The 21166-nt window shown below is 39.3% G+C and overlaps 1 protein-coding gene across 13 annotated transcripts in view; it reads left to right on the forward strand.

Moving 5' to 3' along the window:
* st3gal3b (ST3 beta-galactoside alpha-2,3-sialyltransferase 3b) overlaps positions 1-21166 on the forward strand; it is a 66596-nt gene that overhangs the window by 13584 nt on the left and 31846 nt on the right. For 2 of the 13 annotated variants that reach the window (XM_024806155.2, XM_024806162.2), the window contains exons 1-2: positions 13842-14351; positions 16107-16254. In XM_024806155.2, coding sequence (XP_024661923.1) covers positions 16146-16254 — 109 coding nt within the window. In that variant the 5' untranslated portion in view covers positions 13842-14351; positions 16107-16145. The other 11 variants (XM_076876994.1, XM_076876995.1, XM_024806157.2 and 8 more) reach the window with 10 other exon arrangements.

Here is a 21166-nt window from a genome sequence, read left to right on the forward strand (position 1 = left end):
GCACCAAATATCTCCCTCTGCTTTTATCAGTTCCTGCTTCATCCAGTCCCCAAACATTATTATACTGTATTGTATGAAATAATGAATTCCAACCTTGTAATTAATTAACAGCTGTGTACAGAGCCCAGCCACAATGTACAGCCAGTATTTTATTGGATTTCTAGAGTCTTATTTTCCCCATTATTTCTGTTACTGATTAACTACTGTTTACGGTGACCTAAAAAGGAAGTCTCCAAATCAATATGGTCCTTTTTTTTTTTTTTGGAAACCTCCGTGATTCATCTGTTCTTAGTTCTTAGTTCTTGTCTAGTTTTAATACTCTGGCTAAAGGACTTGACGGCAGCAGCTGAAAAGGTGATGTTTCTTTCTACCTTTAATGTAAGTTTATAAAACTCAGATGCATTAATCAGATTTTTTCCCCCCTATATGTTACACAACTTTAAAAAGCCAAGAACAGTTCTGTAAGTGATACATTAATAATCTATTCATTCGCAAAATTATGTCCTCCATCGGGATATTGTTTCTGTATTTGTGTATGTCGCCATAACAATTCCTTTTTATTATGCCAAATTGACCCCATACACATAAACATGCGCTTCAGACTTTTACAGTGTTCTTACAATTGTTTTAAACTTCGGTGAGAGATAAAACTATTTATAAGCACTCTGAGATCTAGGTTATACTCTAATCCGGTTGTTCAGTGATGACGCGACGAATCCTACTTCCGGGCCTAAAGTAGTCTGCGTTTAATATGGCTTTTGTGTTGTTAACATGTTTAATGTTATGTATTTTCTTCTATTTGATCTCAAAAAGCTCCTAAAACAGTCAGTGATCACTGTTGACCTCCCTCGGCTTTTATTACCGCTAATCATTTATTTAAGCTCAGTTTTTAAAACCTTAGGATGTAACTACAGCCCAGCCCATGCAGCAGTATGAATGACTAACCTCGTATTGTGGATGGATTATCTCAGTTATTCTCCTGGCTGAAGTTTGGTCCTTTTACAGCATCCTGCCATGCGATTACATTTGTTCCTGACCACCGAGAACACTCACGTTAACTTTTATCGAGTGGAAAAAAAGTTAGCTTGTTTATATTATGCTAACATAGCTGTGTCGCTAGCGGTCACGTAGCACATCATTATATACCAGCTAGCCAAACTTCAGTAACCCTACAAACGTCACTGCTGTTTAGTTTTCTGTCTTCATTTATGCTGGAAGTGATAACAGAGCTGTACGTTTTAATTTGTTTCCAAAACCCCGCAGTCAGGACATGCTATATTGTATTTAGATAGAAGCTAGCGAGCTAACTCCCTGCTGACTTCTAACTCCGTTAAATGTCATAAATTCCGTTTTCATGGATGCCTGGATGTTAAACTCAATTGTTACACCTGGTAGAGCAGAACGCTGATCATTTTATTAAAGATGAAAGACTTTAGACAGTTTTTCAACTCTCAGTAATGCCATAGTGATGTTTGATATATGGACCTGCAGCGGAGTTTAGGTCCAGACACGGCTAGTGACGTCAGACTGAACAATCGGATAGGGATGTTTCCAAATTGATTTGAACTGTGACAGGAGCCAAAAGTTAAACATATTACACCAAACACTGAATTAATCACAGTGTAATATGAATTTTAACGTCTGAATAATTAATTTCCAGAATCAATTCTGTAGACATGATCTTTTTTTTGTTGTAATGGTCCATCAGAACCCATACCCACAGAATTTTGTTCCTCTCTTGAAAATTTGAGGTTTGAATATGAATATCTCAAAAACCTAAAAGAAAACTTTTCTCAGTCAGTTGCATCTTGAGACACAAGAATCGTGTTCTGTTCAGGCTACTGACATTTATGCTTTAGTGTTTCAGCATGAAATTTGGATGAAAATAGTATTTGCTTCAATTTTTGTGACAAAGACTTTCATGTTTCAAATAGTTCTACATTCTTTATTATGTATTATTATGAAATTGTGTGTGATTTTTTTCCCATAGTTTATCTAGCCAATACTCAGTCCTTTGTTGATATATTTGTCCACATCCAAATTAATAATTAATTAATTAATTAATTTAGATTAATTACAGATCCTTGTTCATTTTGATGGTGACAAAGGCCAGTAAAAATTCCAGGTTGTTATTTTTAATAGTTTGGTCTTAAGTGAGCAGAACCAGTGAAACTATTTCTGTCACCATAAAGATGCTTAACCACATCTTAAGTGCAAGTTCAACAGTACATGTCATTTTTTCAAAATGATAAAGAAATGCTGCTGGAACTGTTGATGTTGTTAGTAAATGTAAGATATCTGTCAGCAAATCAGCAAATAAATGCAGAACTGTTTGCTAGAGTAAAAGCCACACACACCACTAAGGAAGTGGTCTGATGATTCACATGGCAGAACACTGGAGTATTAATTTTGCCCACCGTTCACTTTGGCTGTAGTCGTGTATTATTTTAACTCAGATTTGCGATGAGGACAGACATAGAAAGGATGTTAATAATCCTGTTCCACAATTAATTCATTCAAATTGATACTTTTTGACATATCTAAAACAAAAAATACTTCTGTTAATATCACTGCATTTGCATAGTACATTTGGTCATGTGCATACCTGACAATTAAGGCAAAAAAGAAGAGAGAGAGATTACGTTGTGGATACCGACTGTTCGAGGTTGCAACAGGAGCACGCGTCATTAGGTTTGTAAACTGCAGTGAGTCACATTTACTTGTAAACTTTGCAACATAATTTTAACCTGAATGACATCACTTCTAACCCGTATGACTGGATGGCCAAGGCATACTTGCAGATCAGCCCAGTTTTAGGAAGATATCAAGGAAAATTCCCTTTAGTTCCATCTACTTCCTCAATTGTCTATCTAATTTAGGTTTGCAGGAGTACTGGAGCCTCATCCAGCTGTCATAGGGCAAAAGGTGGGGTACACCCTGGCCAGGTTGCTGCTGTCATTTAGTTGTGAGATTGTGAAACCTGAATAAATTATTCTGGATGAGTTGAAGCCTTCTGCTGCTAGACTATATGGCTGCATCTTTTGGGGAATACACAATCAGAGCTGAGCAAGAAACATGCCAAAGTAACTGAGAAAAACTGTAATACAAGCCGATTTAAGGTACTATGTTGTAAAAAAAATAATAACTTCATTGTTAGAAGAATAAAATAAAAGCTCCTTGGTTAGGCAAAAGTGTGAGCTTATGCACGACAGAAACCGTCTGCACTGTGGAGAGAAAACTTAAATATCTGTAACCGGATGGTATCACTGCTAATAGAAAGCAATTAAGAAGCAGGGAGTAGGATAGCATTTTCACCAGCACGTGTATTTCTGTTAACATGACCAAATAGTCAGTCAAGGCTATACTGCTCTGGTTTGTTCTTGTTTGCAAGTCTGAAAATAATTCATCAGAGCAGTGGAGTGTATCAGTAGAAGGAGGGAAACCACAGCTGTAAAAGTGCTAAGCCACAACCCCCAAATGATCAAATTAATTTCCACGTGCTTTCATCTCAGGGACTGAACTTGGGATAGACAGAACAGAATTGTATAGGAGAAATGGTACATTTTCCCTTCAGTAAGCCAGACGAATAAATAATGGTGCACTACACAGATGTGGTTAGAGATCAGAAAAATTCTTGATTCTTCCTTCTTGCAAGACCATAGCAATGAATGACTCCCGTGCCAACTCATAAGGGAATCCCACACCAGCTCTTGAAAGGGCTTGTGATTCTCAATAGGGTAAGTGTGTGCGTGCGTGAGTTTGCTCGTGTTTTTTTCTCCTGGCTCCTGCTAATCTCCTGACCCCAGATGGAGAACAGTGGGTGAGCAGATTCTATTTCCTGCTTGATTCAATATTAATAGATCGGTGTGCTACTCTGCCACACTCTTTGCTGGGCAAAAAACGGAAGACTGCTGCCTCCTGCCTTGGCTCTCAGCCCAACAACTGGTTATGTAGGAAATGAGACCATGTGAATGTCGTGTCATAAATAAGAAACAAGAAGCACAAGGAAAACTGAATAAAGTGAGTAACCTGAGCAGGTGAGAAGGACAGGACTATGGATTTACTGCAACATAATGTGCTGTAAGCAGCTATGTGATGGGGTAAAAGTCTAGCTGGGATTGAAAGCATACAGCATACAAAGTCTACAGGGGCCATGCTGATGCAGAGGATGATACGGGTCTATGTCCAGGAATCAACACAATTTGCAAATAGTTTGTTGTGTTCACTTGAATTTAATCCAAAATCGACATATCAACTGTTGGAACTGAGAAATTTTATTTACTTATTTATATGCTAAGTATACAGTACTGTGGAAAAGTCTTGAGCAATTTATCTTTTCTTTACATTTAGCTAGGAAACAGGTGCAGTGAATTATAAAGACGCATGCAAACATGCATATATAAGGTAAAAACCCTCATAGCTTGAGCTCTCTCAGGCAGCTTTCTTCTTGTTTCTTTAAGTAGTCTTCAGGAAGAGTTCTCCAGGCTTCTTCGAGAACATTCAAAGATCTTCTTTGGATGTTGGCTGCCTTTTGTTCTGTTCTCTGTCAACATGATCTACATAGCTTCAATAATGTTGAGTCCGGCTCTGGGGAGGCCAATCGGGACTGATAGGGATCCATTGTGTGTTTTTCTATCCATGAATGCTTTTGCTGCACTGGCAGTGTGTGCCGGATCATTGTCATTCTGAAAAATGAAGCTGTTGCCAATTAGATTCAGGTTCAAGGTTCAAGGTTCTTTATCTGTCACATGCATAGTTATACAAGTATAACACACAGTGAAATGTAGCCTGACACGCTCCTCGACATGTGCAAAAATGGGGGGGGGGGGGGGGGGGGGGGGGGGGGGGTAGAGGAAGAACATTATATATATCTACATATAGTATATACACTGGGTGAATGTGCAGTAGTAGCAGCAAGCAGGTGAATTCTGTACATTAGAGTGTTTGGAAGAGAGTCCTGTCTCAGTCAATTATAGATGATGTGAGAGGGCGGGTGTGTGTGTTTAGGGCACGGATGGCTTGGGGATAGAAGCTCCTCTTGAGTCTCTCTGTCCTTGCCCAGAAGATGCAGAACCTTCTACCAGATTGCAGAAGTTGGAACAGATGGTTTTCAAAGAGTACTCAATGGTGAATCAAAATCTGATGGTGCTTTTCTGCATTTTATTAATTTTAACAAGATCTCCGACACCCCTGACTGAAATTCAGCCCCAAATCATGACACAGCCTCCACTGTGTTTTACAGATGGCTGTGCAGTCTCACTGCTATACCCCTCTCCTGTCCTCCTACTTACATATTGAAGATTTAAAACAAAACATTTCAATTTTTAGATTAAGCTTCCCAGACCTTTGTTTTTCTCTGATCTTTCATTCCAGTTCTTGTGTAGTTCAGCATACCTCACCCCTTTCTCTGCATTTCCCATCCTTAAGAATGGCTCTTTGACAGCCACCCTTCCACTAAAACTATTTTGTATCTGCTGGATTTTTGTCTTATTTCTTAAGGTCTTAACTTTCAGATACTGTTCATCTGCTGTGGATAAGTTAGGCCTCACATTGCTTCTTTTCTCCACTGTCCACTTACTTCAGATTTTTTAAGGACACTACACACCATGCTATGATATGCCACACTTTCAGCTAATAGCTCTTTGTTAGTGCAAATACAGCATTTTATGCTTGTCAGACTTAATCTTTGGCCTTTTGTAGATTTAACTAAAACAATGAGACCAAATGATAAACAGCTTAACTTGAGTTCGATGCCTTTTTATGTTTGAATACTGAAGTATTAAGTCAGTATTAAGTGGCTCAAGCAAAAAAATAAATTAAAAATGAAAAATATTCTTAGTTCAGCAGGTAAATATTGGTCATATAGGTCTCTCTGACCATGCTCCTGTGGTCTTAACCATTCAACCCATGAGACATATTGAGCGCTTTAGGTCTTGGAAGATGAGTACACCGTCTCTTTTGGATGAGAAATTTATACATTTCATAACAGAGCAAACAACAGTATTCTTAGAAATAAATGATAAAGAGGAGATAGACACGAGAACTTTATGGGATAGCTATAAGGCTTACATGAGAGGGATGATTATTTCATACACAAGTCATAAAAGGAAGCAACGATTAACAAGGCAGTTAGAGATCGAGAATAATATAAAAAAGCTGGAGAAACAATACTATGTAACAAAATCAGCTGAAACATTAAGTGAGCTTAATATTGCCAGGACATCTTTGTGTAATTTGATAATGCGAAAGGCTGAAAGAGATGTCCTTCTTGCTAGACGACGGCTTTTTGAATCAGCTAGTAAGCCCAAAACTGCTGGAAATTGGACTTCCTTCCACCACCTGCCGCTGGATCAGAGACTTCCTCTCAGACCGTGTACAGAGAGTTAGAGTGGGGCCTCATCTTTCCTCAGCCCTCAGCCTCAACACCGGCTCTCCACAAGGCTGTGTACTGAGTCCCCTACTGTACACTCTGTACACACATGACTGTGTTAGTTCCCACCCAGACAACACAGTCATCAAGTTTGCAGATGATACCACTGTGGTGGGGCTCATCTCAGGGGGAGATGAGACTGCATACAGAGCTGAAGTTCAGAGGCTGTCAGATTGGTGTGCAGACAACAACCTGGACCTCAATACCACCAAAATAAAAGAACTGGTAGTTGACTTCAGAAGGAGGAAGTCCGAGCTGCAGCCTGTCAGCATCAACGGGGAGTGCGTGGAAAGGGTCTCCAGTTTCAAGTTTCTGGGTGTGCACATAGACACAGACCTCCAATGGAGCTCTAACACCTCTGCGGTCTTAAAGAAGGCCCAACAGCGTCTCCACTTTCTGAGAATCCTCAGAAAAATGGACCTGAAGAAGGAGCTGCTGACCGTCTTCTACCGCTGCTCCATTGAAAGTGTGCTGACATATTGCATCGGTGTGTGGTTCTCCAGCTGCACCACAGCACACAGAAAGGCACTCCAGAGGGTCATCAACATGGCCCAAAAAATCATTGGACATCCTCTTCCCTCCCTGAAGGACCTGTACAGCACTCGCTGTCTCAAGAGGGCACGCAGCATCCTACGGGACTGCACACACCCAGGACACCGGGTGTTTAAGCTGCTGCCGTCTGGCAGGAGGTTCAGGCTGCTGAGGTCCCGAACAAATAGACTCAAGGACAGCTTTTACAACAGGGCAATAGCCCTGATCAATGTAAATAGCTGACCTGACTGGATACCTCCCTGGACTTTTTAGGGGGGAGGTAACAATGTTTAAAACGATAACAATAATATTTATATTTATAACAAGGTGCAATAATAATTAATGTGCAATAATAACAGTGTGCAATACACATACACTTATTCTTCTTTTTTATACTAAGTTAATATACTGTGTTGTGTTGTTTGTTACGTTATGATGTGTCATATCGTGTCGTGTTGTGTTATATGTAGTGCCGACGTAGGACAGTTTTTCCAATTTCATTGTACTACTGTACTATGTATGACTGTGCAATGACAATAAAGAGTTATCTTATCTTATCTTATCTTAACCGCTTTCTGGCTCGTCTTGCAAGGAATACTCCATCAAGTTCCTTTATCACAGCTATTGTGGATGTGAATGGTGAAAGACAAGTAGGAAACCGTCAGATTAATGAGTGCTTCAGAGAATTCTATACAAACTTATATCAATCTGAGATGGACATAACAAGGCTTAACTCAGGCTTTTTCCTAAACGACTTAGTATTCCCTCAGCTTTCTGAAGATCAGGTTAGCCTGCTGGAGTCACCCGTAACATTGATATAGGTGGATAAAGCTATATCTGCACTCCAGTCAGGGAAATGTCCTGGGGCAGATGGCTTCCCAGTAGAATTTTTTAAGGTAATGAAAATGAAGTTAAATAGTTTATTATTAAGGGTTTTTAATAAAGCATTTAAAGAATCGAAACTCCCAGAATCTATGTACCAGGCTAATATAACATTGATAGCTAAAAAAGATAAAAATCCGGAGTCATGCTCATCTTACAGGCCTATTAGCCTTCTTGGTGCTGATAATAAAATACTTTCAAAGATACTGGCTCTTAGGCTAGAAAAAGTAATGTGCTCTATCGTGCATGCTGATCAGACAGGCTTTATTAAGGGGAGGAATTCTTATAATAATACTCGACGCCTATTTAATATTATTCATTTTTTAAATTTTCATCAGATCCCTGGGGTTGTTGTTTCTATGGATGCTGAAAAGGCATTCGATAGAATTGAATGGGAATATATGTTTGAAATAATGAGAAGATTTGGGTTTGGAAAAAACTTTCTGGGGTGGATCAAAATTATATACAAATCACCAATAGCATCTGTGTTAACTAACGGCTTGTTATCTTCCCCATTTTTATTGAGCAGAGGTACAGCACAAGGTAGCCCATTGTCACCACTATTATTTGCTTTGGCCATCGAGCCTTTGGCCATGGCCATTAGACAAAATCCAAGTGTTCCTGGAGTTAAAATTGGGGTTAGACAACATAAAATTCTGCTCTATGCAGACGATATTCTTCTGACACTGACTGACCCGGTTAACTCTTTACCCGTTCTTACTAGGTGTATCAAGGACTTTGGTCTTATATCTGGATACAAAGTAAATTTTGATAAATCTGTTATAATGACTTTGTGTAGTGGAGGGGATAATGAACCTTTACATGTTAAACCCTTTCATTGGGCACCATCAGGTTTTGTATATTTGGGAGTTAAAGTTACACCAAATGTTGATCACTGTATATAGAGAAAATATTAATGGAATGGTTCAAGATCTTTGAGAGATGCTGACAAGATGGAGGTCACTTCCGATATAATTTTTGGGAAGAATAAATCTCATTAAAATGGTAATCCTACCAAAAATATTATATCCCACAGGCATGTTGTTTGCAATTTTGAAATCAGAAGATATTAAAGTAATTAACAAGGCTATGGTGGATTTCATTTGGGCAGGAAGAAAACCCAAAATTAAATTGGAGACACTACAGTTACCGAAAGATCTGGGCGGGTGGGGAGTGCCAAACATAGAAAATTATGTCCTCTCAATACAAGTGAGGATTCTTTCTTCCTGGATACATGAACATTCTGATCTGCCATGGCTAAATATTGAGGAAGTATTATGTAAACCATCCTCACCTGTTAACTTTTTAGGGAAACATCTAAATGACTTACCTCACGTAATAAAGCATAACCCACTGATATATAATGCTATGTGGACGTGGGGAAAACTGAGAAAATTTTTAACAGTAGTCTTCCGTTTAATATCTTGTCAACGTTTATAAATAATCCAGACCTTCTGCCGCAAAACATAGGGTCAAGCTTTGTGGGATGGCATAAAGTAGGTGTAAAGAGGTTTTATGACCTCTTTAAACATGGTGAGTTTAAATCATTTGAATCCTTGAAGTCCCAGTATTCTATGTCAAAGACTGAGTTTTATAAGTATTTGCAATTGAGAAATTATGTGTTAAAAAATGCTAAAACATTACGAATCTCAACTGCCTCTTTTCGGTTGGAGAAATTTTTTTTGGATAATAGGGAGCATAAACATTTTGTATCAAAGTTTTATTCCGAGATTTATGCCCTAATTGTGGATAAACTGGCATGATTGAGAAAATATTGGGGGACGCTGCTTAAATGTGAAATAGATATACAGGCATGGGACAAAATCTTGCTCCTTCCATCTAAAATCTCTGTTTGTAACCGATTTAAAGAACTGCAGTACAAAATTTTGCACAATGTGTATATTTCTCCGTATATTTATAGTAAGTATAATATGGGAACATCTCCAAACTGTCTCAAGTGTAAGGTCAGAGTGGGCACTAGATTCCACTGCTTGTGGGAATGTGCTATTATCCAGTCATTTTGGAAAGAGGTCTGCGCCAATATTAGTACAGCCATTGGTCATCAGGTGACAGAAAACCCATTAATGTGTATATTGGGATATATTCCTGTCTCACTGGTACAACATGAGCATGTAATTCAGTCACTGTTAATGTTGGCCAGGAAAAACATTATGTTGAGATGGGTGGGGGCTGAGCCTCCCTCCATTTCTCTATGGAAGTCGCTCATCATTGAAGTTATGACTCTGATCAGGCCGGGACACTATATTGATGGGAGCTCCCGAATTTTTGTGAACAAATGGAAGAAACCACTGGAAGCACTGGGAGTAACCTGTAAACTGGATCCTAGTGGACAACAGTTATGGACATAATGTTGTAATATTCTAGTGCTGTGTAGTGTTATTATTTCGGATGTGAACCAGTCTTATATTTGTTGGGGAAAAAAGTTAAATAAAAGTTAAAAAAAAAAAAATTCTGAAAAGTGTCAGGTACAAGGACTGGACTGAAAAGTATTGAACAGCAGTCAATAACCTTCAGAAAGCCTGGAGAACTAAATCTAAAGTGTGTCGTTATCTCATAATCAATCATACTTACACCATGTAGAGTAAGTCAACCATTTAAAGACAAACCATTTTATGTTAAGGATAGAGCTCAGATCCGATCCCTATACTACAAAGCAAGTTCAACCAGAATACCTTTCTGCTATCTGGATTCACTTATTCCAACATATATAGTTGGTATAAGCAGTTACATGAATCAGCTGTCCAAGTTAACCCAGAGTTTCCTTTTCATATAAGGCATGGTGTTAGCAGCATTTGACTAATCTGAAAAGGAAGTTTCACATGTCATGTGACTCTTCTTCCACAGAATTATTGTCATCATCACCCCCTACTCCAGAGACTTTATCAGACATGATGATTAAAAATCTAAAATAAATAACAAACTTTTGCAAAAAGGACACGCAATTAATACTACTTTTTTTTAAATTCTATGAATTTGGTGAACTGTAGATGCAGTTTAATTCAAATTTAGTTTAATCACTGAGTGCGCTCTCAGAGCTGCCGTTTATTTTTAGGGTGACAGTAAACTGGTTTTGTTTAAACATTAAAGCTTACAGTCTCACAGCCTAATAAAGGAGGTGTGGAAATAGCTTTGGTATGCCAGCAGATACAAGTGAAATTAATTTAACAGGTATTCTTGGTGTGTTCTGTGTAATTGCAGTTAGTAAAAAAAGATTTGGCAGCAGATTAGAATGAAGTGTAACAAAAATTTATGGATTTTCTAAATAACCAAATGAAAACACACATATCTGCGGTAATGCAGTGCACACTGTGATCTTCATTCTGTGGTTCTGGTAATGTACCGCCCAAAGTTGGAGTACAACCTGCTCCCGATAGTTTTACTTTTAATTCTCAGCTCCATACTCTGTGCGGTTTAAGGGTCGGAGTGTAAAAATGTAATCTAAAACAAAAAAAAGACACCAAGTTGTACCTCTCAACTGACCTCTCCCATACATACTGATGATAGTTTGCATTTCAAATGCAAATGCAGATATATCTCTCTGGTCCTGCATCAGGTCTTTGCTGATTTTTCTTTTCTATTTCAAGGACTTGACTTAAGATTTTGCTTATTTGTTTTGTTTTTTTGTTAGTAATTTTTTAATAGCCTTGGGAATTGCATTGTTGTTGTTGCAAAAATACTAATTTATGCCTGTAGCTAGTAACAAAGGGCCTGAAGATACAGTTTAAAATTAGCTTTGTGCTAAGTAGTCCTTTATGTGTAGACACAACACATGTTCATCCCCTGGGTTAGGTGCCTTTTTTAATGCATGCAGTTTGGTCAGTGTTAAGTAGCTTAACACAAATCACAAATTCAGAAATCTAAATGTTAACGCTCAAGATCAAACAGTTACTAGATAGTCTCGCTTCTTGTAAGGAAAATATGAAGAAATCTAGGGCGGTCCAAGACTTGCACAATACAGTGCAATCTTCTTCTTTTTTAAAAACTGGTTGAAGTTGACACAATGGTTGGGTTACCTTTGCATATTATTACCTCCTCTTTACGAATACTGAAGTGATGAATGTAATATGTGTAGTTTTAAAAGGAAGTATTTCCTATTTTTGTCTGTGAAGGTTCTCAGTCATCCAGGTCATCGTAGTCAAAGGAGCTTGCAAAGAAAAGCGTCTGGACTTCTTTAAGTTGCTTGAAGACATTTCACCTCTCATCCGAGAAGCTTCTTCAGTTCTAAGGTCAAATGGTGGGGAGTCCCAGATTTAAACCTAGTGGGAGAATATCCCCTCACAGAGGGACAAAAGGACCCCTGAACGCCCACTCACATCCTGGGCCATCTGACCTCAGGAATTCGCGTGATAAGGTGGGGCCAGGTTTCACAATGAGCTCACCCGAAACCCTGGCTGATTGGGACCCACACCCATTTTCATACCTTGGCTCATGTGATTAGAGGATCATCAGGGGGTCCTTTTGTCCCTCTGTGGGGGGATATTCTCCCACTAGGTTTAAATCTGGGACTCCCCACCATTTGACCTTAGAACTGAAGAAGCTTCTCGGAAGAGAGGTGAAACATCTTCAAGCAACTTAAAGAAGTCCAGACGCTTTTCTTTGCAAGCTCCTTTGACTTGTTCTTATACATGTTATACATTTATTACCAACCTGAGAGTTTATCCGCTGGTGATTCGACATGACGAATGACTTCTGAAGTCTTAATTCAGCTCAAGATGCTGTAGATTCCAGTCAGTAACACTTTCGGTCCGCTAGTAAAACGTAGTTCTATTAATCTGCGCTCGATTACTCTTGAACTGGACGTAAGTCCCCAAAAACTGAATTTTGGAACTGAAATTGAATTGTAGAACTGAAATTGAATTGTAGAACTGAAACTGAATGGTGAGAAGTGAATCTGAAATTATTCGAGAGCTAAACTTTTAAAGGATAAAATACGGTTTCAAAGAAAATTAATTCATTTTCAAAATATAAAATTCAATTTCTATTTAGTGATGATCATTTTCAAACCAATAAATTGAATTTCAAATTAGGATAATTCATATTCAGTTTTTAAAAGCATTTATTTAAGTTACAATTCAGATTCGAATTTAACTTATTCAAATTCAGTTTCTGATGGCACAGATTTCTGCCCATACAACTGATCGTCTCATTATCTGTGTCTAATCGAGTAAGACAGGATTGACTGAAGGAGAATGTTCTCCTCAAAGGCTTCCTACAAAATCCTCCTAAAGGGAAAACAAAAATGGCTTCAAGTCAACTAATACTAATCCTCCCAACTGTGGGATCAAAACATACTCCCCAATTAAAGCTGTGCTGGCCAAGCACATAGCATTACACTAACAGGACAGGCAGGACAACATGCTCTGTACGTTACAGGATCTCTATTATTGCTGCAGAACAAGGACGGTTCGTGTATATGTGAGCTATTGATGGAAACCCAGCTACAACAGTACTACAACAGCAGAAAAGCAAAGAGAAGCACCACGTGAAGATCCACATGAAAAGGTGCATTCATCCTGGCCCTACTAAAACAGGAAGCGGGGGCATCGTAATTCACTGAAAGCCTCATGTGACCGTTGCAGGCAAACTGTGTTGCTGTGGACAAGCAAGCCGCTGTTGATCATCATCATGTTGATGGAGGGAGTGCGTTTTTCTTTAGTCACTCTTGATGCACACTAGAGCCCGGGGAGGCAGGGAGCTCTCCTGTCTCAGCAGCCACACACACACACACACAGACTCGAGCCGTTCGTCTTCTGCTTACTGATCCACTGACTTTCGCAGATTTTATCAAGATGGCTTGGAGAGGAGGGAGAACACTGTCATTTTATCGGCCAAACCTCTGTTTATTCTAAGAGAGGTACTGTTTCTCACGGGGGGACTCGGAAGGAAACAGAAAAGGTAAAGACTAAATTTATAACAGTCCGCTGGGAATGGCAATGAGACGTGGCTAAACCGTGTTTTCTTTATTCGGCTGTGATCGCGGTGGGTAATTCAGCCAAACTGGTAGTCTCTCATTCTACCACCAACAGCTGTATTATCGCAGTATTGTACTGCGGGCTCTGGCATACTCGCTGTTGTTATGAGCCTTTTTATCCGTACTGCCTCCGTGGACCGTTTCACCAAGCTCGCTGTTGTACCTCAAAAATGTCTGGAGCAGCGCCGCGCTAAACTGTAGGCCTGCCGACAGGATGAAGGCAAAATTCCCCCTGTGCCAACGCAGCGTTGTTAGCATAACGAGTGGCTAGCCGAGGCTACAATAGCTAGCCGTTCATGTCATCTGTCGTCTTTTCCACAGCTCTCTCTCACTCTCTCTCACTAAATATCTGGGTAATCATTTGCTACGACGACGTCAGGGTAAGCGGACTTGACTAAGGCAAACCCTTGTTAAAACGGCCGTTTTATGAAAGACTGGGACACAACTTTTGACCACTCAAAGTTCCGTTATGTTTGTTCTTGCTAGCCAAGGACCTCCCTGCGGTCTCAGCTGAAGGTAAGATAAGATAGAACTTTATTAATCCCTCGGGTGGGTTCCTCTGGGAAATTCGACAATAACGTGACTTACACCTGAATATAGAGACCTGACCTTAAATGTGGCCTCTGATACAACACTTTAGGAACCGTGTGTATGAAATGAGCAGTGAGGTGAGGTGAGGTGAGCGACTGTTGCTTCTAGACTTGTACCCTGTGATACCTTCCAACCGCCTCGGGTTCGTTTCTGCTGCAGCGGTTACCCTTTTCGGCCTACCTACCTACTCTTTATCTTTATTATGTTTAAATCTTTTTTCTTTTAAAATTAGGTGTCTGCGTTTTGTTTGCGAGTCTGTAGTCAAAGGCACCGACCGAGGAGTGTGTCTGCCTAACTGTCTATTGGGCAAACTTTTCACAGATTGCAGGCAACAACAAAACTGGATGAATAAGTTCATTTTTACGCGAGATGGTCAGCGCAGTGTCAACAACTGCGCAGGTTGGTGCTTGCGTTTTAAATATAGAGGACAACATCTGTTGGCTCATGCATATTATTAACTTTTTTCTTTTTTTTTTTTTTTGTTAAAGTGTCAGGCAGAGGCATTACTCTTTTCTGTGCTCAGCTGTGCTTCGCCACCTCCCTGTGCTAAAGCTGCTGAGTCCTTCTCGGCAGTTTGCCTTCAATTTCCAGGATCAGAGACAGTCCACTTGATATTTGATATCAATATTTTGAAGCATGTCAGATCTGAGAATTTCTGCAGCATGCTTTTTTTCATGCTTTTTTTTTTTTCAGAATCAGAATCTGATTCTGATTCTGATTCAGCAGGGTCTCCTCATATTTTAATTTTTTTTATTTATATATTTTTTAAATAATGGATTGCATTTATATAGCGCTTTTCTAGGCACCCAAAGACCGAACTAAAATCTCCAATGGTGTCAGGGGTTGAAAGAGTCTGTAGACAACAGACCTGTATTTAACAGTTTGTTCCAATCAGGGACAAGGTCACACAGATCACTGACTGGGTTGTTTTGTCTTCTGCCAGGTAACCTCTAGACTGCATAATTCACTGCATTATGGCATGTTGATTCACGTTTGTTTGCCTGAGGCAAGTAGATCGAGGTTAACTGAGCTATAACAGTGACTAAATACAGCAGTAACTTAGTTTTTGTTCGTTTTAAACAGGGAGCCCAGATTATGAGCGCTCTGCAGGTGTCAAACCATGAACACAGGGCGTGGGGTTTCCTGTTAAACTATAGAAAAAGTTTGCTTGAGTGAGGCCTTTAGCAGCACATGCTGATACATTTCAGTATTGCTGTACTCATGTCTTAAAGACGTGCTAAAAAACAAAATGACTTCTTCTGCCTCTCAGTTATTGTAACTTCTTGCATTTGGAATTCTTGTCAAGGTTCCCTGCATGAATCAAATCAATGTGTTTTTCTTCTTATTATTTTTAGTGACTTTTATTTTCCTGTTGTAACCAACAGAAGAGATCAACAATCACAACTCTGTAGAGTTAAATGAGAAATCTAAGATCTGTCTTGATAAAACTACCTTTCATCCCACACATTTGACCTAAAAAAAACATTTTTACCCTCTTTTTTTTTTTTCTTCTTCTTATCTTTCTTGCCAGCCGATCTTTTGCTATGCCTCATTTCCCCCCTCCTCTAATCACTGTGTTTTGTTTGTATCAGTTTTTTTTTTTTCTTGTGCTGCTGACAGATTTCTTTAGTCTTTACAGATGTGTAAATAAAATATCCCACTCTCCTCCTGTGATTCCAGGTGATGACCTGAATAGTGCCATGTGAATGACTGAAGACAATGAAGCCTGCACACAAGCTGCTGTTCATCCTGTGCCCCATGCTGGTCCTGGGCTTTATTTACTACTCCTCCGGGAAGCTGCATCTACCCATGTGGGGACAGAAGTCTCGTAAGTGACATCTCCAGTATGACTAACATTTATTCCATCACCTCATCGTCCATCTGTCGTAGCTGTTCGAAACATTGCATGTTTTATCTGTTTTTAGAGAGAGCAAGTCTTTTTTATTTTTTATTTTTTTTAATCTGTTTTTCTGTCTGCTTCTCTGCGCTCACTGTCAGCTAGTTGCATGCTCATTTTTTTGTTTTTCTTATTTATTTGATAGGCCAGAAGGCCAAGCTTTGTGTTTATGTCTCAAAACTTGTGTGTTTGTGATGTGAAAGTTAGTTTTTCATTTACTTCAGAGGAGCACTGAATGTGGAGGGGACATTTTAATTGGATCTGCTTGTACATCAAGTATAAAAGCAGTGGACACACCCATGTGGATTGTCTCAGAAATGGATATTTAACTGCCTCCACCTAGACTACAGTTTAAAAAACAAAACAAACTTTGTGTACAACTGATCAAGTGACCTCACCCCTTTTCCTTTATGCTTTTGACATGAGGCTGGCAGTTAGTTTCACAGTACGACTGCACCGGCCATTGAAACTGAAAATTAGTTAGTTAAAATTAGCACATAATAATGTAGACAGAGAGCACACCTGCTGGGTGTTGGTCATGAGTAGGCATTTGTAAATTGAATTGTATTTATTTAGAGAAGTAATGATGAAAACCAATTTCTGTTTGGCTAAGTGCTTAACAACCAACTTGTTAAAGCCCCTGGCCTCTCCAAAACACAGCTGTTTGTGTCCAGCAGAGGGGGCTAGAAGATTTCTGGTAGAAAGTTGGAAGTTTTCTGAAGAAGGGTTTCTCAGGGAGCAGTGTTTTGACACAGAAACCACAAGTGTAAGTTTTTTCCAGTTAGTTTGCAGCTCTTTATCATTACAAGCTATTAACTGATGCACTCTGCTTTTATTCCCATCAAGATAAAACTGTTTACCTCAATAATTGATCCCATTAACTAACTACAGTGCAGCAAACTGCTTAAAAACCCTGTAGCAGAAGTGAGAGAATAATCTTTTTATTTCCTTCGTCTTTTTTTTTTTTTTTTTTTTTTTTTTTTCTTACTTATCACCATTCCCCAGAATTGCCCTCCTAAAGAAATGGTGAGTAACAAAAAGGGCATCAGCATTTCCCCTGACATTTGTGCCATGTTTTTAGCCATGCAGCTAAATTTGTTTTTGTACTGATTCCAAAAGGAAAGTTTTTCAGTAGGAAGCCACGCATAGATTCTGTTCACATTTTTCATACATTATGACCTAATTTCTTGCCTTGCCCTCATTGTTTTAACTTGGCCTTGTTTGTTCTTGGATCACTCAGCACTCTCACTATCAATGTCTTGTCCGTGAATCATTGATGATACAACCTTTTTTTTGTTTTGTTTTTTTAATGGTCTGAACCTTGTTTGGTACCTCTGCTTGTCTTTTTTTAAGTTTGTCTAGTTGCCATGTGACGGTGGCTAACTCCCTGAGTCCAAATATGACTTAAAAGTAATAACTTTAAATAAAAGTAAAAAACTCATCTCTCTTATGTTGCATTACTGACAGATCACCAGGACCATCAGTCAATGGTCCTGGTTGTCACAGTGCTTTTTGCTCCCTCTTTTTTAACCAGGCTCTTGTGTTCTGTTGCAACATCTCACATTTTCTTGAAATTCAACATTCATCATCTTAAAGTGTGAAATACAAAGGCGTTCAGCTTTGTACAGTTACCTTTGTAGGTTTGAAATTGTACAGCAGCAGTGTCCTCTAATAGGTTACATATAAGGGTGCATGATGTGAAGAGAGTGAACACACTTCAGCAGCACACCAAAAGAAGATTGGAGGGGGAAATATTGGCTTTCCGTAGTGCTGTGATACCAGATGTTTGGCTTAAAGAAGGTCAAAGGGGAAAGAAGAACATGTGGCTTGTCCCTCCCGCCCTCTGGCCTGGTCAGCTAAGCTGTGCTGTCGCAAGAGTGATCTCTCTCTTCACCATTATTGTCTTACAGTGCAGGGCTTAGTGCTCCAGGGGCAAGTGTTATATGTAGACTTGATTATAAACATCATTAATACCATCATTTATTTTGTTTGTTTATTGTACAGTGTCATGCATTCACTGATTTGTGGCATTGCTGTGCACTCTTTTTGGGATTTCAGCTGGGAAATACTGGGAAATTTTTATTGGTTACATTTGTTTACATTTATTAAGAATCTGTTCGTTTACCAGTTTGCCTCTGCTGTTTTGACCGTGGGAATTTGAAATCAAAGTGAAGGCTGGTTTTGAACATGGGTGTGTGATCATTGTATTCAATTTCTTTTTATGTCAGCTCATGTGCTTCTATTGTGAGATGGTTTCTAGTCTGTATTTTAACACGCCTCTTCAGCTGAGGTGGAGCCTGTACTGGTAATTGAGGTTCATAAAGCAGGGAAAGATTTTCCTTGTCTGGTTTCACTTATCCAAGCATGCACGATCCCTAAGTGGTCACATAATGGTGTATTTAACTTAGTAAGTCAGCACAGAGCTGTTCTACCTAGTTATGCATGCAAAAATATAAAAAAAGCATATAGGCAACCACAAGCAGAAGGGTGGATTGGCAAAGAGAGCAGCATATTTGACAAACCAGGACACAAATACAATCTGAGAAATATTAGAAATGTTATTCGTATATTAGAAGAATACAGAAACATTAAAGGCTTAATAAACATATTAAAAAGGACTGTATGAATATATGTTGTGTGCTTTGTGTGATCAGTAAGACTGGAAAAGCGCTGAGGTCTATCTGAAACCAGGAAGGAAATGAAAAGGTTTTCTGTTAAGACTGTCAGTGTCACAGCCCTAATGGCAAGAGATAGTGAGGTCTAACTGCTATTTATACCTATGTGTTCTGTTACATAATAATTTGCAAGCATTTTAGCTGTATTTTTTTTTCAGTTCCAATTCCAGACAAGGTAAAGAACTTAAAAAAAAAAACCCCATATCAAACAGCAGGCCTATTTCTAAACTCTTTGTTTTGCATATGTCAGAGAAGCGCAAGGCTTGCGTGTTCTATCTTGGGAATTTGTATTAAAGGTTATAAAACAGTAAAATGGCATTTGATAGCACATCTAGCGATTACAAAGTAAAATAATAAAGCTGCTCCCATAAATTTGTAATACTCAATAACTGCACAAAGGTTAATGATGGCTTGCAAGTAATACTTATGTTCACAAAATAGTTCATTAGGTGGTAGTTTTGTACACGTGGATCTGTTTACTTGAGCGTCACCTTCATCAGAGCAGGTTAGGTCTGCAGCAGAGCCAGTAACCATAGCTTTATCACCTTGTTATGCTTGTAATTGTGGCGCTCTGTGGAAATCCAAAAGTTTGTGTCCTCTGTTTGAATTCTTGTATCTGTTCTTGCAGCAGTGGGGTTGATTTAGTCTCTTAGAGGAGGTACATTGCTGCCTGTCCAGAAAATGGCACAGAGGGTACCCAGATTATCCCTGATGGATAACGGGTTATTCAAATACCCCTTCTTCACCACAGCCTCCAAAGTGTCCAGTTTGCAGCCAATCACAGAGCCAGCTGTGCTAATCACTTTGTGTAGTCTGCTTAAGCCATCAGCTCTGATGCCGCTCCCCTTACAGACTACCGCAAAGTACACTGCACTCACCACAGCTGAGTGCTAGAAAATGTTCATTTGCTCAGGTATTTTTTTTACCCATCCTGTCCCGGGATAGACACAGGTCTGTAGACTTCAGAAGGAAGAGCACAGCTATCACTAACACATCCAAGTTCCAACCACTCCACAGTGCATTTCTGTGGATACCGTCGGCAGGCATTGTACTGACCGTCTGAACAGAGACATCAGTCCCCTGTGGAAATCCTATACTGCACACCACCAAACCAGTCTCGCACATCGCCACCTGTCATGTAGTCTGTAATGAATGAGATGGTGGACACGTTCACTGACATTTCCTAACATTTATTTCTCAATAGCAGTGGCTGAGTAGTCTTAAATGCACTTGAGAAAACAAAGAAGCTGTTACTATATAGATGGGAGTAAGCGCCCATCCATTCCCCAACGTAGTCAGTATGCAGACTGCAGAGGGTCAGCATGACATTTTACACTCAGTTGTCCACCTGTTTTCTAACAGGAATTCAAAAGAGACTGTCCCTCTAAGAGTGTTCATGCTAAACTTATCTCAATTTTATGGATAATCTACTTACAGCCAACTTTGTTTTCAAGCTTACCAACAGCAGGGTCACTTATTATTGGGTTCCTTGCTAGTAACAAAAACACTACTTTAGGGTGCTAAATCACACTTGAAATTAACGTCTGTAGGGTGAGAAAAGAATGTGTACAGCACCAACTGAGCTGCTAACAGTTTCTCTGTAATTGCGGTAGCCAACATGCCACAGCTTTTAATCCAGATTACTTAAAGCCTAAACTCCATTAGATGAATTGAAAATGTTGTCTTGAATTTAACCCTGTTTGTCCGAGGCATTCATAAGAATTTCTTTAAACTTTGCTCACAAATCTGTAAACCCATGCACTCACCTGTTCAATATAAAATTAATCACTACACATGTAGTAGATGTGGTCAAGAAGAATTCAAACTGAGCATCAGAATGGAGAAGAGAGGTGAACGTGGCAGTTCAGATGGCAAAAGGCAGTCCAGTATATTTATTTTAAAATGGGATTCTCTCTGTCACTCTCAGTGCTTCATTAACATTGAGCTCAACAGCAGCTCAAAGAGCATGCTCTAAATATCCCCAGCTTGATTTTCAGCCTCAGAGATCAACTTCTCTTGTCTCAGCGCTATAGTGATACACCTATACAGTTTCAGCCGGAACAGAGCCTGAAATTCACTAATTGGCGAGTCTGAACAGTCGTGAAAGGCAGCAGCTCGGTTTTGCATACAGCCTGTTTCGTAAAAGAAAACATTTCTGCGCAGCAGTT

The sequence above is a fragment of the Maylandia zebra genome, linkage group LG18 (assembly GCF_041146795.1).
Source record: "Maylandia zebra isolate NMK-2024a linkage group LG18, Mzebra_GT3a, whole genome shotgun sequence".
NCBI classification, from domain to species: Eukaryota; Metazoa; Chordata; class Actinopteri; order Cichliformes; family Cichlidae; genus Maylandia; species Maylandia zebra.